Source organism: Cervus canadensis, chromosome 33 (assembly GCF_019320065.1).
Source record: "Cervus canadensis isolate Bull #8, Minnesota chromosome 33, ASM1932006v1, whole genome shotgun sequence".
In the NCBI taxonomy this organism is placed as follows: Eukaryota; Metazoa; Chordata; class Mammalia; order Artiodactyla; family Cervidae; genus Cervus; species Cervus canadensis.
In genome coordinates this window covers 28,177,724-28,198,885 of record NC_057418.1, presented here as the reverse complement: position 1 = coordinate 28,198,885, position 21,162 = coordinate 28,177,724, and the positions used below count along the sequence as shown (strand labels likewise).

Sequence of the window (21,162 nt, the reverse complement as noted above, 5' to 3'; positions counted from 1 at the left end):
ACAATTTGCTGCACAATGATGACACGGTCAATCTTTCAAATAGAACAGGAACTGTGTCCACTTTGTTCTAAGAAGCTCACTTTTCCTGCTTTTAAAAGAGATGGGGAAACAGTTGTGCCTGTGATCATTTCAAGAAACTATGAAAATTTTTAAAAAGCAGAAAATCCGTGAAATGCTTCCCAACTGTCTCAAAACTAACCTTCAGTAGACAGGAAAAGACAAAGACAACACTAGGAGCAAGTGTGGGAGGAAGTGGAGTAAAAACTAGCACAAACCTGCTGCTGGGGGTACTGCATGCCTCCCATGGCCCCGGGGGGCCGACCTTGAATGCCGATTGGATACCGCTGTGGGCCTGGGGGGCCGTAGGAACCTCCAGGGTAAGGGCTGCTCTGCTGTGGCTGAGAATGAGGGTTACTGCCCATGCCATACAGCTGGGGTCTCTTCATCACCATGGGATCCATCGGGCTGCCCTGTGAAGAAGTAAAAGAAGACGTAGGCTTATTACCTCATTATTGCAGAGACAGAAATGTCTATTATGCTAACATATGCATTAAAAATGTAACTCTCCTTACTTGTGAAAATATGAAAAACAATGACCTAACAAAACCCAGAAAAACATTTAAGGAAAAAAAAAAAAACTACGTGCATACAAGACATTTAGTTTTTTAACTTTTAGCAAGGCTTTAATAATTAAAAGGGATCTGGAACAAACAATATATGGAAAGATTTTGCATTCATCTAAAATTCTACCATGCACACAGGAAACGGGCATGATAGTTAACCTCACCCAGCTCTTTCAGCTTCCCAGTAACAAAAGCAAAGTATAGTGAGTGGTTAGGAACCCTTCCTGACTTCAAAGTATTCTTAGAACAATTACCTTATTTTAGACCTGAGTCTGCAAGTCCTGATCAAACATTAATGTGTCTGAGTGCTCATTAGAAAGTGAAAGGATAGATTTCAGATAACACAGAATGTCTAGGGCAAAACTTTTCAAAGATCACTAGTGACATGAATAAGCACTCAGACTGTGAGTCACAAGCCACCTTCTCAATGCAAGTAAGGCTCTGACCAAACATAACCAGTTCAAGACTGGACTTCTGAGTTTTATTTTTGGCTTGGTGAGTCAGCCTACGGGCCTCAGAGCAAGGGTCACTCAGGAGGGCCGAACTGGAGCCTCGGCCTGGGCTTTCGTGCCCCGGGTGCTTCAAAGGAGTGAGGCAGTGGCGGGGGAAGTCCCTCACAGGTGCTACAAAGACCCACAGATATTTCCTTCCTTCCAGAACCAAACGCTGATGTCAACTGTGGGCCAGACTCTGAGGCCCAACTGTGGGCCACACGGAGGACACAGGGTCTCTCAGGAAGGTTCGAAGATTAGCAGGGTTGACGGAAGAAGCCACGTTCAAGGTGGGGAGGGCCAGGGCACAGAGTGCCCCCAAGCAGGAGAAACATCAGGCATCGAGCACAGGCTCCATGAAATGATGAACTGCCTGGCACGTGCAAGGAAACAGAAACAGCTTAGACCCCAGCGAAGAGAAGCAGCAGCTGGAGCAGGCCCAAGCCAGTGTGTGGGTGAGCCTCACGCGTCACTTGAAAGGCTTCTGGTTGCATCTTGGGGGAAATCACTGGGTGCTTTTAACAGCGAGTTATGGTCACACCTGCCTTTCAGAAGGACGGCGTCCCCAGCAGTGGCCTGGAGCCAGGTTGGGCTGCCCCAGCAGGCTGCTGAGCCGAGGTCCTGGGCCCGAAGCAATGGTGGGAGAAAGCACGCTCAGATTCAAGCAAGTGGATAGAATCGCAGCTTGACTTGGGAGTGATGGAAGACAGGCGGCAAGGGTGGCTTAACAGGTAATAAGACACCAGCTGAGCCAGCAGTGAGCCGGGGTTGAAGCAGATCCACCCTCCCTGGGGGGCGGGAGCCTTCGCTCTTCTGCATGTTAAAACTGCGGGTTCCCACAGGAAGTCCAGGTGACAATATCAGAAGCGCCACAATGCATTCCGGCCTGGGGGGTCAGGTCTGCCCTCGAGTCCTAAGTAGGGAAGTGGGCGACTGAGGACAGGTGCTCCTGGAGGGCAGTGATTTCTGTTCTGCTCACTCACAGGGCACCTGCAGGACACAAGTCACACCTGGCCCACAGCACACCCTCAATAAATCCTGGATGACTTCAGCAACACGAAGCACGTAAAACCCAAGGAACTTCCCTGAGAGAATATGTAAAAAGAGCACAATGGGTGGAAGACAAAATTCGAGAGACTGACATCACTTAAGGAAGAAGGGAAAAGGAGGCCACAGCAAGGCCAGAGGAATGGTCAGAAAATGGAGTTGGAGAGTGTGGTGCTTCCGAGAAGGGAGCAGGTGGAGACACACGCCGACTGCAGCCCAGGTGGCCAAGAGGTGAGCGCTGACGCGTCGGCTGCACCTGACGCTCCAATGATGACGGGCAGTAACTGCTGTCCTGGGGAAGGGCAGGCTCCCAGCAGAGATGAGGGCAAGGTCGGAAGACCAGGAGCTGAGCGCGAACAGCAGGTGAGGGGGCGCCAGGGGTGCAGACCCCACCCCCCAAGCATGGAAGGCTACACGAACCACCAGGACTCCGTCCCCCCACGCTCCTACCCCACACACAAGGCCGCCCGCGATCTCTGCCCTCCCGCAGTCTCAGGGGCAGGGACCCTGGTGCTCCCGCAGTGCCTCGAGTAATCCACTCACTGCACATTCACCAAGGGTGCATGGTGCAAGGCACTGGAGGCAGAGTGGACACGTGCTGGTGGCTGTCCAAGAGAGGTGACCAGGTCACTGAAGAACACACTTCAAAGATTACAGTGCAACCCAGCGGACGTCCTACAGGCATTGTGAGGAGGCAGCATCCAGGTAGGTCTCAGCTTTAACAAAGCCTTCCTAGAGAAACAGCTGACTCCGTCCTGAGGGCTTCATCGGAATTTGCCAGGAATTGATCTCACCAGAATGAAAATATGTGTAGGCCAAGTGATTTTGCTCGAAACTCACAATTTCATGGAATTGTAACTGTGTACTTTCACCAGTCAAGAAAAATGTTTACTCAGAATGACAGAAATTGCTCAAACAATATACTGACGTCACAAACGGTGCTGACTTCACAATTCAACACACATATGCATATGATGACCTCATGTAATGAAACTAAAATTGAAAAGTAAGAATTAAGTTTCCTCAGAATGCTTCAAGTTAGAATTTACGCCTAAGAACAAAATGTAATGATTTTCCACACTTACTTTCAAAAGGTAAAATAAAACTTTCTATGAAAGTGTGAAAATCGAGGCTGAGCTGGTGATGCTAGAATCTGCAGAGTGAATGAATGGCCCACAGAGAGACTGAGTAAATCAGATTTCAGGCTAAATTTCCAATACGGGGCCCAAGGCAGCCCTATCTTCACATTCAATCTGAATTAGCCAGGGCATAGGAAAGGTCTGCTTACTTGACTTTAAACAGTGCATGACCCAAACAGGCTTAATTAAAGCAGAAATTTAAAATGGGAAAATGATTGGAATGTCTATATTTTAATGCTATAGATAACAGTGCAGCAAATTCATCTTATCAGTGACTGAAATTGTTTTGTAATATCTTTCTCATCAGCGCCATAAACTCTCACAGCCCTACTTGAAATTCAGTTAATTTGCACCCATGTCAAAATGTTAGCTTAACCCTGAGATTTCTGAAAATCGAAAGCATGAAATACACAGATTATCTCTACCTCTCAAAATGCATCAGATGCCTTTCAGTGAAACTTCAGATATGAAAACAGATACTTACACAGTGCAAATTATTTAATTTTAACCTTCTCGCCTTATGGCCTATTATTAAATATTCATCCACAATCTAAATTCATCCTGCTGTGTACTTTCACTATTTTTAACACTAAATATGTACCCACTGCAGGATCTTAACGTCTGCTTTGTACTACTCTCTCCTTAAAGAAACCAAAACCCAAATCAAATCGAAGGCTTTTCCAACAAAACAATTCACTGCTCGTAGTCACATCTAATGCAAAACCATTCGTATTCTCATTATCTATCCTTCTATTGATAGGAGTATTTCAGAGTACCACCATTTTCAATTCTCACATATAATTTGTTATACTAGAGACACCCACATAAAGAACAGTCCTCAACTATTTCTCTAAATATGTTATTCCAAGCACATTTTTCTCTTCTAGGTACCATTCCACATCTGCTGCAGTGTGGACCTCAATTCTGTGAAATAAATGCTTTTTAAAGTCACAGTGTATACAGCCCATTTTCAAAGAGGTCTTAAAATAACTAGTTTAGTTACTCGGTTTAGTTACTCAGCCTCTGATGAATTTTTATTACCTGACTAGACTTTCTTGTAACTCCTCCTTATTCAAATAACTTTTCAGATATGTATGTATTTAGATATGTAGCTATGTATCTATGAGTTATACATCTCTCTCACCCTCTCTCTCTCACACACACACACACACACACACACACACCCTTTCCTAGATCTTCTGGGAAGTTGCCACTGTTGCCCACATCCTCCAAAGTCTCAGAAAGTTTCCTATCCCCAGAAACACTAAATAAGAAGGAATACAGTATATATCTTTTAAATATATATTTGAATATCGATTTTGGACATATTAGGTAGCACAGTTAGGCTGTACTATAGGTTAAATAGGTTTTCCGAGGCTGGTCTGGAAATCCACCTACCCTTTAAAGATATCCAAGTTAAAGAACAAGTCCCTATATATATTTTAGTAGCCTTAAGAGAAGTTTGATGCTTTTTATACTTAGATACTCCCTTATTATCACTCTTTCAGAGTATGCCTACCCACCCAATTATTTATAATAAAGATATCTATGTTAATAGTGTTCACTCCTAAACACCAAGTTAAGGGGGTAGCTTATTAGTAGCTTCTTTATGAATATAACATTTCACAATTGTTCAGCCAAATTCCTTAAACCACAAATTGAAGAAAGGCATTTAAAAACCCATGGAAAGAAAACTGTATCTTCTTGATCTACAATCACATCTATATATCAGGATTAAACAAGAGCTCAATGAAAGAAAAACTCTCCCCCTTTAGAATCATTATTTTGAAAAATGTTCTGTCTTACCATCAACTAAAAAAAATTTTTGAAGTAATATTCCATTATATGTGAAATGGTGAAAATAATAAAGCCCAACATGAGTAAATGATTATTTGAACTAGTATGTATAAAGCAGTGGTAAACGCTTTCTGAAGGGTAATGCGACAGGAAGCTTGACAGCAAAGCTTTAAAAAATATATCTTATTCCAAGCATGACACTCTCAAATGGGAAAGTGGTGCTATTTATCCGCATTTGTCTGCAGCTACACGACTTCCAATGTTGAAGGGGGAAAGCATGGGCTGTGGGCACACCCTCACCCCCCACTTACTACCACTGTGTAACTCTAAATCTGGTGCTCATTTCTTAAGTTTTCTCATTCACCAAGTGCAAGAAAGAATACCTGCCTCATGATTATAATGAAAATGGAACTGGGACTAAAAGGATCTAAAGGAACGGGCTACAATATATCGGCATAGTGGAATGGACAGGGAAGTGGAAAAGTACATATAAAACACTGTCAACTGTCTCAGAGTGATGTGCATGAACTACAGCTGTGTGAAAACTCAGCTGATAACGATCAGGGCCGGCCAGCGTGACCTGTGAGGAGAGGCTGTCGCATCATGAAGCAATCTATGTTGACTTTTCTGTGATGATGTCTAAATATAACTATAAAATGCCTCTGTTTTTTCCCAGGCATCCTGCAAACACTACCAAGGCCTGCTGTGGGGGTGGGGTGGGGGTGGAAGGGACACAGCTGTCCCACACTGGGCCTCCTCCATCCCCTCACCCACACCCTCACTTTCAGCACAAAGCCTCAGGGGGATGCTCCCTCTTCTCCCCTCGCCTGTCTAACCCCGAGCTCACACAAGCCCGGGTTCAAGGACCAGGGAGCTGCCCCGTCACCACGCCCATGAACACTATCTCTGGGACCTGCTGGAATCTTTCCTACGCAGGTTGCAACCGACTTCTGGGCTGCCTTATATTGATATTTAACTCATGCACCATGGTGGTTTTTTTCCATTTTTCCTATGCTAGTTAACTCCCAAGGAGACTAAAACGTCTCACTCAGCATACAGCATGTGTGCTTGGTCGTGTCCAACTCTGTGACCCTGTTGACTGTAGCCCGCCAAGGCTCTTCTGTCCATGGGATTCTCCAGGCAAGAATACTGGAGTGGGTTGCCATTCCCTTCTTCAGGGGATCTCCCTGACCCAGGATCAAACCTGGGTCACCCGCACTGGAGGCAAATCCTTCACTGTCTCAGCTGCCTGAGCACACACACTCAGCAAATAGCACAGGTGACTTAGGATGGTCACAGCGCCTCCTGACTCCTGGGAATGAGGACTGGCCACATAAAGTGTTCTCGAAAATAAAAAGTAAGACTGACTAACCAGTATCTACAATTCTGGACACACATGCACGTATCCCAAATCTAAAATATCACTGGGTTCTTACTTTTCAGAATCCTTAAGATTAGAAATGAAATAGTAATATGCTGTTACCCATGCATAAAGTCACTTCCATAAACTACCAATAAAAAGTGACAATTATCAGCTACGGTTCTTAATTCTTAGAGACACTTTAAAAAAAAATACATCCAGGACGTATATACATCCCATATTTAGCATATGGTGTCAGAGGTTCATGTAACATCCTCTAGAAACCCATCGAAAGCCCGTCCTGACTGGCATAATCATATGATGACCAAACATCTACCCTGCATTTCCAAAGCACTTCATACATTATCATTTGATCACAGTTCTTCATGCACCCTGATAAAAGATTTGTCAGTGAAACACAGAATCGTAGAATTGAAAACAGCCCCATTGATCTATACATGATGTATGTATGAATCCCCTAAAAGTGTCTGCAACCATGAATGTTATGAATTTCTTCCTTCTATATAATAAAAATGTTCCTTATAATTTACACCCACTGCTTTAAAAAAAAAGTTTGATCCTTTTGTAGAATATTTGAAGATAGCTCTATCTATTTCCCTTTTCTAAGCAAAATACACCAATTCTGAACCCCCTTAACATGAAACATATTATGGGAAGGAACTTGCTTCTCTTCCGGATCCTACGTGAGTACAAACCTGGCCTCAGACCTGTCACTGTCTGACAGGCCCATCACACCCTTGATCCATCACATCAGCTGAGATTTAACCCTACCTCCCCCCTTTCCTCTTACACAGTTGGTTAGGCTGACCCTAGTGACAGAAGTTTTTATCTCTGCTTATTTTCATTTTGCATGTATCTGGTCACTATTCTAGCCTGACATCTAACATATTAACTGCATTTCCTATCTTGACGTCAACCACCAATTAAATCAGCACACCATTTCATTCATGCCTTCCTCCACAGGACTGACAAAAATACTGAAGAGGTCAAAGGAGAGGACAGAGGCTTGGCTAACTGCTAGTGCCATTCATAAAGACTGACATAAATCCAGGCACCAGCACTCTTGGAGGAAGGTCTTTAGAAACCTTAGGAAAGTCCTTCCCACTCACCCACAGCATTCTTCCAACTCACTCACTACACTTGTTATGCAAGCACAAGTCTCTGTCTGCCCTTGGGTGACAACCTCTTGCCCACTTCAAATTCCTCCATCTTTCCTAATGTATAATATAGTCCAAAGTTTATAAAAACGCTTAGAATAAGACAAAAAGGTATAAGGGAAAGGGAGGTGGCTTAAGTCAAACAAACCCGGGTGTGAATCCTACACTTATTAGCTCCGTAGAATCAAGCTCACATTTAACACAGAGTTGTGTTCACCTCTGGTGTTGCTGGGGGACTGATTAGATGAAGTACCACATGATTTATCACAGTGAGAATTTCCTAAATCTTTTTGCTTTTCCTCTTAACAAATTAGCAAATTGAAGTCAGAGCAAAAATCACTCAATAATTTAATCTATTTACTTTCTTGTCTCTGCAACATACTGTTAACCAAAGGTGGACATTCTGCCTTATTCATCTTTGCATACCTAGCACCCAGTACAATGCCTGGCATGAGGAACTTTTGCTGACCAGAGAAAGCAGCAACCTCCTCAACACCGCATCGCCAGTTAACAGCAAGAGTTCTAGCAGCCTGAAGGCCTCGGACGGTCAATAGGTATAAGAGGCCAAGAAGGACACACCATCGCAAACTTTTCCCAAGTTCACATAAGCCACAGCTTCCACTGCCGCCTCATGTCTGTGCCCCTCAAATGTGTCACCCTTGGCTGATTTCTCTCGGCCTCAGAGGTCTATATCCAATTGCCATCCAACATCCCTGCCTGGATAGCTAGGATCCCTTCTGTTCCTGCTCACAGTGAAACACACCCCCATCAAGATGCAGTTGCGTCCAGGATGCTCTCGACTCCCTGCTTCCCTTCCACCACAGCCAACCCCTCACCGAGTCTGGTCAGCTGGACACATCACTGCGGCCAACAGGAAATCTCCCCCTCTGACCACACCGGCTTCTGTGGGCCTCTAGAGAAACCACAAATTTGCCCACCACCGGGCCTTCAGCCGAGCGGTTCCCTCCTCGAAGGAGCCCCGCTCTCCTGCAAGACTCAGCGCTACAGCCCTGTTCTCAGAGAACCCTCCCTGAGCGCCAGACTGGGGCGCGACCCTCTCCAAAACCACTGTGCTTCTCCTTCACGGCACTCGTCAAAGTCTGCAAGAGTATTTGTATGATGACTTCATGTGTGAAAGTCGCTCAGTCATGTCCGACTCTTTGAGACCCTATGGACTGTACAGTCCATGAAATTCTCCAGGCCAGAATACTGGAGTGGGTAGCTATTCCCTTTTCCAGGGGATCTTTCCAACCCAGGGATGGAACCCAAGTCTCCCACATTGCAAGCAGATTCTTTACCAGCTGAGCCACAAGGGAAGCCGAAGAATACTGGAGTGCGTAACCTATCCCTTCTCCAGCGGATCTTCCCGACCCAGGAATCGAACCGGGGTCTCCTGCATTGCAGGTGGATTCTTTAACAACTGAGCTATCAGCGAAGCCCTAATAAATGTCCCCAACTAGACTGCCCCACAGAAAAAGGAATAGGGAAGTGAGGACAACAAATATTAAACCCACTGGAAGCTATCGTCTGGGCACAACAGAATATATGACCAGAAAATAAGGCTATTTTGGTTCCCTGGTTTTTACCTGATTTTTATAAATTGACAAAACCTATCATTTGCCTAATACCCTCAAGTTCAGCAACTTGTAAGTCAATTCAGTGAGTAAATCACTGTCTGACTCAACTACACTTCTGAATTTGATTTAGCAAACAATGATTTTATGAACAAATCACAGTGTGTATATGTATTTTTTTATTTCAAGAGTAAATCTGATCTAAAAGGAATGTCAAAATAGTAATGGAATATATTTCTATTTCTCCTCAGACTTCTTATTCTCACCATCCAAAACTGTAGAACCATTACCATGGTGTTAACAACTTCTAAAATTTACATCTCAAAGTACGTAATATTGTTCGTATCCTTGCACTACTACTGACAACCGAGTAGCAGGCTCTTATTTAAGAAAGGGAAATAATATGGAATATTTCCCATATAGACACAGATTTAAATCAAGAAAGGAAGCTTTTGTGAGAACTCAAATCTAAACCTTACCACTTTTAAAGCTGTGTGATGCTAAAAAAAAAAAGGTTCACCTCTTAACTAAACTTCATCTCAGTTATCCCAGCTACACGAAGGACACCACCACTTTACCATACAGCTGTTTGAGAATTAGAGATAATAAAGTCAGGTTTCAGCCTGTGACAGGCTTTTAATAGTGACAGTTTATTAACATCATCATTATATGGAGGTGTAACTCCAGATTATCAGTCTGAGGCTCCTCGACTGATGTGCGTAAGGCAGCCACTGCTTGTAAACCCCAGCATTCACTTCCCCAACATCCAGCAAGCCTCAGAATCTTTCACCCTGTGGAAAAGCCGGCCAGACGCTACAAATTACCAGTTTGCTAACATTCATCATATTTCAATGGCAAACAGGATCCTGTCTGAGAACAAACAGGATCCAATTTACTCTTTCCAGTAAAGTGGAACTACATAAAGTCTGACACTGATTCAGGTAGAGCTGCGCTCATATCCCTCTCCTGCTTCTGATTAGCTGTGAAACATGATGGGTAAACCATGCTCAAAGCCTTCGTTTTCCCATTTTCAAGTGAACGTAATACCATCCTCAAGAAAACAATCAGTCTAAAGATACTTGCTGTGTGGTTTACACGGATAAACAATTCCAGACCTATCAGAGCCATACCTAAGGACAAATCAGAAAAGTTACTGATTTTTCCAGCAAGTTCCATGGATGACATCGTGCCTCTTTTGAAGCACTTTATCTACTTTTTAAAAATTAACAACTTTAAACTGGCATTAAACAAAACGCCATTTAAATACGATGAATGTTAGCAACTGACTTCCCTATCTCTGGACAAAGAACGCCTGCCGTGCTGACATACAAGCCACAGCTCTCGACTGACCCCCCACCTCACTCCCAGCAAATGTTCTCTTCGGAGACAGGGCCCTATTTAAGATCTACTTTATCAGAGCCACAGTGCAGTGAAAGCGTATACTGACTCTTATTGTAATGTGATTATTCAAAGAGAAAAGTTGACATGACTCATATACAGTCAAATCTTATAGACTCAAAAAAGAGTTTCAGGGCAGCTTCAAGCAACATAAAAGTTCCAGACGGGATATTGCAACAAAGGAAAGAAGATTACTGTACGGATGCTCTCAGGCCAGCAGACAAAATTAAAACATGGACTGGAGGTAAAAGTACTGCTTCCAAGTTAAGCGTCCTGACAGTGATGGCTGCACTGGGGTATATAAAAGAAAAACCTTAGGAAACACACATGATACTAAGGGCCTGGAGTTACTACGGACTAAAGGGCAGGATGTATGCAGATTAACCTCAAATGATTCAGGGAAAATATGCTATAGACAGACAGGTGGGCAGACTCACAGATAAACTCAATAGTAAAATGTTAAAAAGTGATGAGTAAAAGGTATATGGGATTTCTCTGTATTAGTCTCGTAACTTTCCTACAAATGTGACTTACTTCAAAATAAAAGCTAAAAAAGGAGAGGGGGGCAAAAAGAAAAGACAGTGGTAACTGAAAACCAAAAGAATCACTACCCCTCATAAGGGGTCTTCAAGCAAGTCTGCAGGTGCTCAGAAGTAACAGCCACCAATGAGGGTGCAATGTCAGGGGGCCTCTGGCAGGCTGGGGGCGCTGCGACGTGGGAGGACCACAGGGCGAAGGAACCTTCAAAAAACGAGGAGACAGAGCAGGACAGACAGAAAAGAGAAGTGGGCGTGATAAGCTGGAACTAACTGGGAAGGGGTGGAGGTTGCTACGCTTTGATTTAAAGTACTCAAGCTGGCAAAACACACAATGAACACAAACTTTTAGGTACATTTTTCTACAAATTCTTAGGAAGCTTCCATCCCCCCCCCCACACACACACGAATTACTCTCAAAAAAAAGTGGGGGCTCCCCCTTCCCTGGTAGACACTTTCTTACAAATCATGGCTGCAGGTGATCGCCCCCAGTCAAGATTTAATGAGGCTCTGCCCCCTTGGCTTTCTTAAGGATGGTTTAAAAAGATCTCGGCCCAGCCCTGAAAGACGTGACACGTGCCATCTTTTAACCCAGAGCTCTTCCGTGTCATTTTTGTAAGTTTCAGAAAGTAGTTTTATAACCACTTTCACATGTCACCCTGCTCCCACCTCTTCCCTACAAAGGGTCCAAGCAGATCAGCTCACCTAGTCACGCCCCTACCAAGTTCTCAGGTTTAAAGGGAAGCAACGACCCAAATGAAAACACGTCTGGGATTTTTAAATCTTAGAATAAACAAAGAGGAGGACTACCCCAAAACTGTCCCGGACAAAGGCTTCAGTTGCAGGAAACCAAGGGTTTCAAGACCACCAGCTAATTATCAGTTCAAGTGCTCACTATGCAGAAAGAGCCTAACTCTCTAGGGATTCAGCCTGAGGGCTGGAAGAAGCTTCCAGACAGTGGAGTGAGGCCCAAGACAGACTGGAGTTAAGGCCGCCTGGCCTACACCCTGCTCACCACTGACTGCGCGAGCCTAGGCAGATCTCTTCAACTCTCTGACCATCAGCTTCCCCCTCTGAAAAAGGAAGGATGGTAACAGTACCCACTTCACGGCATGGTTGTAAGTCTTCCACAACACGGCAGACAGAACACTCAGACAGGGCCTGGCACACAGGGAGTGCCTGGTTACAACGTTCGATTACTCCTGGGCCATCTCACTCCTCTGGGCCTCACGTGGCAAGGGAGAGACTGAGAAATGAACTCTTACAACAGGTCTCTTCCCGCACTAGCGTTCTGGAATTCTAGAGTCATCATCCGCCTCCTTGCCGGAACTTCCAGCTGTCACGGTAAAGGGTCAGAAGGAATGTGGATGTTAAGGGTATTTCTCCTTTCTGTTCCAGAAACCTTGTCAGTTATCTGCCCTGAAGGTCAACAGGGAGAGAGAAAGGCTCTAAAGGGGTCTACAGAATTCAAAGCTCAACATGCAAACCATCAGGGCTCCCCTAAGATGACACGCCTGCCGCCCAGCAGGTCTGCACCCACACTACACCCGCCCGGCTGCACAGTCGCACACTGCAGGGCCACGCACTTGGGAACAGCCCCTTCTAGAAAGCCTCTGCACCCCACATACTTCTGGCCACCTGTAAACTAGAGAAAGGTTTCTAGTTCACAAGGTAACACTAGATAAAGGATTCCGTCATCTACGGAGACTCTCTTATTGAAGAGATGCTAAACTTGTCTACAACCAACTGCAACCCTCTTAAACAGCATCTCCCTCCTCCTCATATCTCCTTATAGACCCAACTTCTCATACACAATGAGCAAATTATTGTTGCTATTATTGCATTAATAAAAAACTAAAATAAAAGAATTCAAGTGCACCTTGACCCTTACCTCTGCAAGCCACCCTCTCCTAAATAATATTATACTGCTTTCCTAGATGTGTGAATTACAAGTAATAAAAGCTATGAAACCTGAGCCCGAGTCTGGCTTATAATAGGCACATAATAAACGTTTGATATATGAATGTGAGAAAGACATCCAACTGTGGCTCCAATTCCACGTGAGACTTCTCCTGGGCTCGAATCGTAACGCTCCGAACAGAGGTATTTTTCATTTGCAGGCTACAGTGTCGCCATTCCTAACATTCTTAAGACATCACTTTCCAAATTATGTTTATAGCTGCTACTGTAATTAAGACGGGAAGAGGTCTATAAAGCAATACCACTCTTTAAGATACATAATATATGTCAGCATGAGGAAAGTCTAAAACATTCTACACAGAGAAAAAGACCTATTTAACTTGGTCAGACCCGAAGCTGTCTGGGCACGTTTTCAGTTTTGCTTTATTATTTTTTTTTTTTTAAGTAAAACACTTGGAAAACATAAACCAGGATGATACAAAAATGCAATAATGCATTCCATTTTCATTGTGAGCCAGCTCTGTGTAGGTGGACAAGCAACCAAAGAGCGTGCGTGAGAACGTGTGTGTGCACGCACACGCCTCCCACCGCAGTGTGAGAGGACAACAGCGTGCTTGGCTCACCTGCAGGTATTTTACATACAGCCGGGCAGTCGGAGCAACAAGATATTTTTACATGTAGCTGTAGAGTAAGAGTAACAACAAGGTATGCTGGTCATATATCTTTAGCACTTATGGAAAATTATTAATCAAGTCCCACCTGAAACAATTTGTTAAATTGATTTTAATCACTGGGCCTCTCATGTGAAGCTTTGTATAATCAGCATTTCATTTACAAAATTAATTGCCTGATTGATTCTCAGGAGGCAGTTGCTGTCATTACCTGCTGTCATACTTCTGAGCAGGGTGTCACAACATGAAGCTCTGACAGTATGAAGAGCACTGCTATTTTAAAAACGGGTGAGGGGTGAAAGGGAGGAAAGAGGAAAACCAAGGAAGTTACACTGCCCCCTTCAGCCTTAGAGAAAGTTGAAAGTGTTTCATGCTAATTACACTGTATATCAATACCCTTCTGCTAAATTAATTAACATACAAATCTAGGGTTCAGGGCATGAAGGATTTTTCCTGTATTAGAACAGTAACTGGAATGTAAAAGCACAGATTCCCCGCTAGAGTTAAATCTTAATCTATGTTATAAAATATTTATATCTTGATAAAGAGCAGCCCTAAATTAGTCTGGTAGACCACTTGTCCACTGCTAGCCATCTCAACTTCCCAGACTCTGCCTTTCTCACTTTTCTAATAAAAAAGGCATGGCCAGAAATTTTGTGAGTTTATGACTAATACCAAAATATATCTATTTTAAGCATATGCAAAAACACACACTAGAATATGCTCATTCGGTCTTTTGAAAACAGAAGCTAGTATTGTTAGATACACACTTTTTAGATTTCCTTTATTGCTCACTATTTAATATTTAGTAGTCTACTAGTAACTGATGGACCTTCACCTAGAAATCTGTCAGAAATTAAACAAAAATTAGGCTAAAAAGTACTTGCCCTGTAAAAGAATAAGAAGACTATAGAACAAGGGAGAAAAAAGGGAATTTTTAAGCTATTAACATTAAAAGTGAGACCAGGTTACCTTTGTCATCATATTTTCAAATGGACCCGTGAGCATGAGATCTACCAAAGATTCTGTTTTTCTTTACCATTAATTTTCCTTTGCGGAAAGAACGTACCCTACATCCTGCTCCCTCCCAGCTCACGGGTGCATCTCCCACATTCTCCAGATTCCTTAAGAGCAAGGACCACAACACCAAGTGTTTTCAAAGGCAGAAAATTATTTCTCTAGTTTAGATGGGGACTCATTTAAAACAATCCCCATTCAATGCAATCCAATTCCAATGAAGGCCTCTTTTAAATGGGTCACTCTGAATTTAAAAGAGGCCTCCTCGGGAGACCAGAGGTAATTTACTTTCCTTTCAGTACAGTGAATTTTGATTCCTCTGTACAGCCACAGATTTCCTTTTAAAAGGAAGATCACCTCAAAAATTTGCTCTATTATCTTGTGACCAAACGTGTTTTGTTTGCTGGCTTGGTAAAGAGAGCTAATTGGCATACTGTACCCACTACAGCCCGCTAAGAGCACAAGTTCACGGCCGGAGAACGTGAGGCAAAGTCTTTCCAGCACAGCATCGGGGGAGGGGCGGGCCCTCGGAAGGGCAGGCCCTTTCTTGACCTCCGGGTCACATTCACTCCCCTGCAGAGTAGCAGCAAGAGTCTACAGTTTTTACTTAGCTCACAAGGATGCCCTCCGTTGTGATTAGTCAGTGTCTACAAAAAGTGTTTCAACTCTGGAAAGGCATTATGAGAGCATAAGGGATGCCTAGGATCACTCCTTAAGCTGCATACAGTGTAACTGTTTCAGAAAACAGGGTTCACATAGTCAAGCCCTTAGGGATTCAATACCTTTCCTTACAAAAGAACTGAAAAGGGGCCTGTGCAAAGAGGGTGGCAACTTCACCTAAGCATTTCATGCCAGCGTCACTACTACCTAGGACAGGGCTCTACAGTATATCAGAAATGGTTTAGAGCAGTAACTCAGAAGATAAAATGGATAAATGTTATATAAACAGGAATGAAACTGGCAGGAGGATGCAGTTGAAAATGCATATTCAGGATTATAATTTTCCACTTGGAAAGAGGGAAGTATTATATATGTAACATATTATGTAAAAGTAGAGTTTGATTTTAAAAAAGAATCTTAATTGTTGAGGATGTGCAGGAAAAATTTAGCTATCTTTTCAGAGGAATTGGGGAATAGGGAACCTGGTCTTCTGATAGGATGTATCTGAACGCTGGAAAAGGTTTGACAAAATGTATGTTTATCAAAAGAGGCGTGAATTATAAAAGGTTAACAAGCATTTAGATAAAAGAGGCAACAAGTTAGAGACCATATCCATTCATTCAAGTTTATTTAAACTGAACAGACATTAACGTGTAAAGTTGCCATAAAAGTAAGTAGATGTGTAAGATGGTCCTTGACTTTACGAAACATTCATCATAACAGAGGAGATAAGAGATATATATAAACAATGCAAGTAATACCACAGGACAGAGGTATTGTAAATACCACAGGACAGAGGAAAATAAAGGCCTATGAGAGTTCAGGTGAAGGTAGTAATTCCAGCTGCAAGAAATGGAAAGATTCATGGGAAATTTATCATTTAACATGGATAATAAAAGATGAAAAAGATATACAGAAAGATCAAGGCACAAATATGATAATAACAGCTACTACTTAATGAGCGCCTACTGTGAGCTGAGCACCGTAAAGCAGTGTGCTTTACAATCAACAGGACCAATCCTAACAAAAAACCCTGTGAAGCAGTCAATACTACAAACCAGGGTTTGGTTGAAGGAAGCCACCTCTCAGATTAGGCAGCTTGCCCAAGATTATCCTGCAATATAAATGATGGAGTCAGGATCTCCCAGGTCTGACTGGAGTCCTCCAGGGAAGGAGGCTCTATCAGCCATCAGATTTCCCTTCCAAGCTACTCCAATTAATGCTCCTTGATACGAAAAAACTGTGAAAAGAAAACTCTTCTAACCTGAATTGTGTCCCCAAACTATGTTAAAGCTCTAACCTCAAGTGTAACTGTGTTTGGAAACGGGGTCCATAAACAGGGAACAACAGTTAAAATGAACTCACAAGGGAAGGTCCCAATCTGATAGACCTGGCATCCTTGTAACAAGAGGAAAGGCCAGGGCATTCTCTCTCTCTCTCCAGGCACACACGAACGGCTGTGAGAGCACATGGCAAGGTGTGCAAGCCAAGAGCAGAGGCCTCAGAATGGAACCTCTCTGGCACCATGATCTCAGACGTCAAAATTCCAGAACCATGAGAAATAAATGTCTGTTGCTTAAGCTACTCTACACTAGTCTACTACAGAAGACTAAGACACACCACCTAGATAGCACATTAAAAAGCAGAGACATTACTTTGCCAACAAAGGTCCATCTGGTCAAGGCTATGGTTTTTCCAGTGGTCATGTATGGATGTGAGAGTTGGACTGTAAAGAAAGCTGAGCACCAAAAAATTGATGCTTTTGAACTGTGGTGTTGGAGAAGACTCTTGAGAGTCCCTTGGACTGCAAGGAGACCCAACCAGTCCATCCTGAAGGAGATCAGTCCTGGGTGTTCATTGGAAGGACTGATGCTGAAGCTGAAACTCCAGTACTTTGGCCACCTCATGCAAAGAGTTGACTCATTGGAAAAGACCCTGATGCTGGGAGGGATTGGGGGCAGGAGGAGAAGGGGACAACAGAGGAGGAGATGGCTGGATGGCATCACCGACTTGATGGGCATGAGTTTGAGTAAACTCTGGGAGTTGGTGATGGACAGGGAGGCCTGGCGTGCTGCGATTCATGGGGTCGCAAAGAGTCGGACATGACTGAGGGACTGAACTGAACTGAAGACGCGCCACTGCCACTTTTGCTGACTTGCGGCACCCAACCTGAACTCCGAGAGGCCTCCGTGGGGTTCCTGCCCCCACCCCCGGGTCCACAGCCCTGTGCCATGCCCTCTTCTGTGGAATGGGCAACACCTGTGACCTGCATCTGACACAGAGATTACCACAAAGGTGACGGGATTGTGCAGAGGTAACTAAAATTCCCTAATATAGCTGACTTTCAGATCATCAAAACCGAGAATATCCTCATGGGCCTGACATGGTCAGGTGGGCCCTTTAAAATAAGGTCCAGGCCTCCCCAGAAGTGAGAGACCCCCAGCGGCACTCAGAGACCCCCCTTGCTCTCTGAGAAGCAAGCTGCTATGAATTCCACAGCCACGAGGACTGGAGCTCTGCCAGCAGGCCGAGGGCGCCTTCCCCAGTCAAGCCTCCAGATGAGAATGCAGCCCAGCCGCTTCTTGACTACAGCCTCTGACACCCTGAACAGAGGACCAGGGAGGCGTGCCTGGACTCCCTACCACAGAAGCCCTGAGATGATAAATGTGCACTGCTTTAAGACATTCAATTTGTTATGCAGCAAAAGAAAGCTAATCCACAACTTAGAGAAAAGAATGCTCTCCACATGGCCACCCCTCACTTCCTTGTGCAAGCAGACCACTGCTCCTAACCTCCTCCCAGGCAGACCGGCTGCTGCTCTGGTGTCCACGCTCTACATTTTCACTGACAGGAAGCCCTAAAGCACAGAGTATCAGAAGTTGCTGGGGGCTCTTTACACTTCCCCTTTCTGGGCAAACTCCGACTCATCCTTCAAACCTGGACTCAAGGATCACCTTGCCCATCAAGTTCGTCTTGAAATCACCAGAGAGAATAAAAACCATGTCTTCTGTGATTTAAGAGAACGCTGAGGAAACCTCTATTGTAGTATTTAGAAGTTTTTGTTGCAATTTTCTGTTATTTGTGTCCTCAACAGCAGAGGCCAGGTTAAACAGCAAGATAGTTTACAACGATAAAAGGAAACACCCCTCACACTGTAATCGAGATACAACCGGAGCAGGAATCAAATTCTCGTTCGCCATCTAAGGGACCTGAGATGAGGCAAGTCACTCAGTTTCTCTAGGTTTCAATTTCCTCATCTACAAAACAGAACAGTTTGCCAAGCAGGTATTAAATTTGAATACCCCAGGCCCCAGCACAATGTATACCTGTAAACTGAATAAGTTGATTATAATATGCTTGAAACATCAATGTAAAGTCTAATTCAAAAAACAGAAGTAGTAAGGAGTGATAGTAGTGTAAGAAAATGTGAAAAATGTGAACAAAACTGTGAATTAAAAATAAGTAGTTAAAGCTAATGGCAACCATTAAGAGTATACACACATGCACTGATAATGGATGTAAAGTGATTTAAAAATGGGAGTTGCTTATTTCTCACTGCCTATACCTCATATGAAGGGTACCCAAAGGTTAGAACCTGTCACCTGCCAGTCTTTACCTCATTTCTAAATCCTGTTCCTGGGCTTTCAGCCACAGAGGTTTCCTAGTTGATTGCTTAAATCCTCACATTTAGGGCTGTATCTCTTTACCTTTTTCTTATTACTTTACCATGTAACACATCCTGCCCATCTCCCAAGAACAAGCCTTGTCCAGCATGCTGAAGCTAATTTGAGAGACCATGTCACAGCTGTAGCCAGATTTATTGTCTGGTTGGCCTCAGACCAAGTGACTTGACATGGTTATTTCTGAACCATTTCTGAATGAACCAATAAATTTAGGGGGAAGGGTAGTTCTCCTTCTTTTTCCTCTTTTAAGTAAAAAAGGCAAATTTTTAAATGCTCTTGACAATGGTGGTACAGAAGCCTCAGACTTTGCCCACACTTATCTAAAAGCTACATCTAACCTAGTCGTTCTGTATAACGCAATTGATTTGTTAGTATCATTTTACAATCCTGATTAGGTTTCTCTGAAATCCTGTTTATTAAATTGCTTCCTTTAAGCATGCATAGTTACCAATTTGTTTCCAACTAAATCAGGTATCATATGAAAAGATTATACTACAACAGTGAAAGAGCACTCCGGGGATTATGTTTAATCTAGATTTCAAAATTAAAACAGGGCTGAAATTTTACAACTGTAAAACTTCTTTTTAAAAAGAAAGGCAGCTGAATTTATACACCGGTTTCTGGGTTAATAAAATGTTAATACCCCATTATAACTTCTTGTGTATAGGACGACCGCATCCTTCACGAAGCCTGTGAAGCAAAGACCGGAAGACTCATTGTGGGTCCCGTGCCATGCCTCCACAGTCAGAAGGTCCTTCACGACACGACGCTATTCAGCAGTCCAGAGCCAAAACACATGAGCGTTTATGCACCGGCCTGGTGCACAGAACAAACAACACACAGGAGCCCCAAAATAAGACGGCCAATGCTTCCTTACATTAGGCCACTGGTGTTCTAAAAGAATAACAGCAAATCAACTGAGTAAATGATAGATAGTGAATAAAAATCTCCAACAAGTAATCGTTCAGAGATCTGCTCAGCCATGTGACTTTGATTAACTTTAATGAGAGTCACACAAATAAAACAAACTTCTATGTACAAACTTTAAAATATTCTCCCCACAGTCCAATGAAATTAAAATCCTTCACACTGTTTCTTTAAAACAGAGATTTTTAACTGTTTATTAAAAACAGTTAAACATTAACAGTTAACCCTAAATGTTTATTTTTTTCTTTTCTTTCATCAAGTAAAAACAAGAGGATATTCATTTATATTTTAAAACCAGATCAACAAATAATCTGTGCAACTAATGAACAAAATCCTTATTAACAAACAACACAGATGTTTTTTATTTTCAATTTTCATTAACTGTGAAGATTTAGTGTACTTGAAATTTTAAATTTTAGCTAAACTGAAAAAAATCAACTATGAAAGACTGGAAGGGGAAAAGGTATGACTCCATGGCAATCTGCAGTATGGGGTCGACAGAGAATTACAAATACTTCAGCAACCAGGGCTGCTCTGGGTCACAATCAGTTTTGGCCAGAGCCCACACTCACAAGAACACCACGTGATAGCGTGCCAAGAACACAAAGGCGGCTCCCTTTTTTTTTCCTAGAGATTTTAATTACAAAGTTATGGCCTACATCTGACTGGACTATCTATTTAGCATGTATCTGAAAAGGAATGAGAACTTAGAGGTATTCCAATCGTGGTACCCACTCCGCCATGTTCTCCTTGCTCTTGTTTCTGAAGTTAACGAGATACAAGGAAAATAAGTTAAGGAAAAAAAAAAACCTGAGCAGATGCCTTCCAAATAGGAAATGCTCTCATCTCCTCTCAATTACTTTTGAAATTTCAATTACTGAATTCAATTATTTTGAAAGGTCTCCCTTCGCTTCAGCTTTGGACTGCAGTAGGGTTAAAGCATCAGGGGTAGCACAGCGATGAAAAGGCTGCGTTTGTATAAGATGCTCCTTGTAAGAAGAGACTTTGTCATGCAGCATACAGTGAGGCAGAGGGGAGGGTGTCAGGAAAGAAAGTAAAGCAGAGCTGGTGACTGAAGACTCTTCGTGGTCCTTCCAGGCAAATCCTCTTGGCCAAATGCCTCAGCAGACAATGACATTCC

General features: G+C 43.2%; 1 protein-coding gene across 1 annotated transcript in view; it reads right to left on the bottom strand.

Moving 5' to 3' along the window:
- Positions 1-21,162, bottom strand: part of ARID1B (AT-rich interaction domain 1B) — a 410,189-nt gene that overhangs the window by 360,980 nt on the left and 28,047 nt on the right. The window contains exon 2 of the mRNA XM_043456854.1: positions 276-470. Within this exon, the coding sequence (XP_043312789.1) occupies positions 276-470 (195 nt within the window). The remainder of the gene's footprint in view (positions 1-275; positions 471-21,162) is intronic.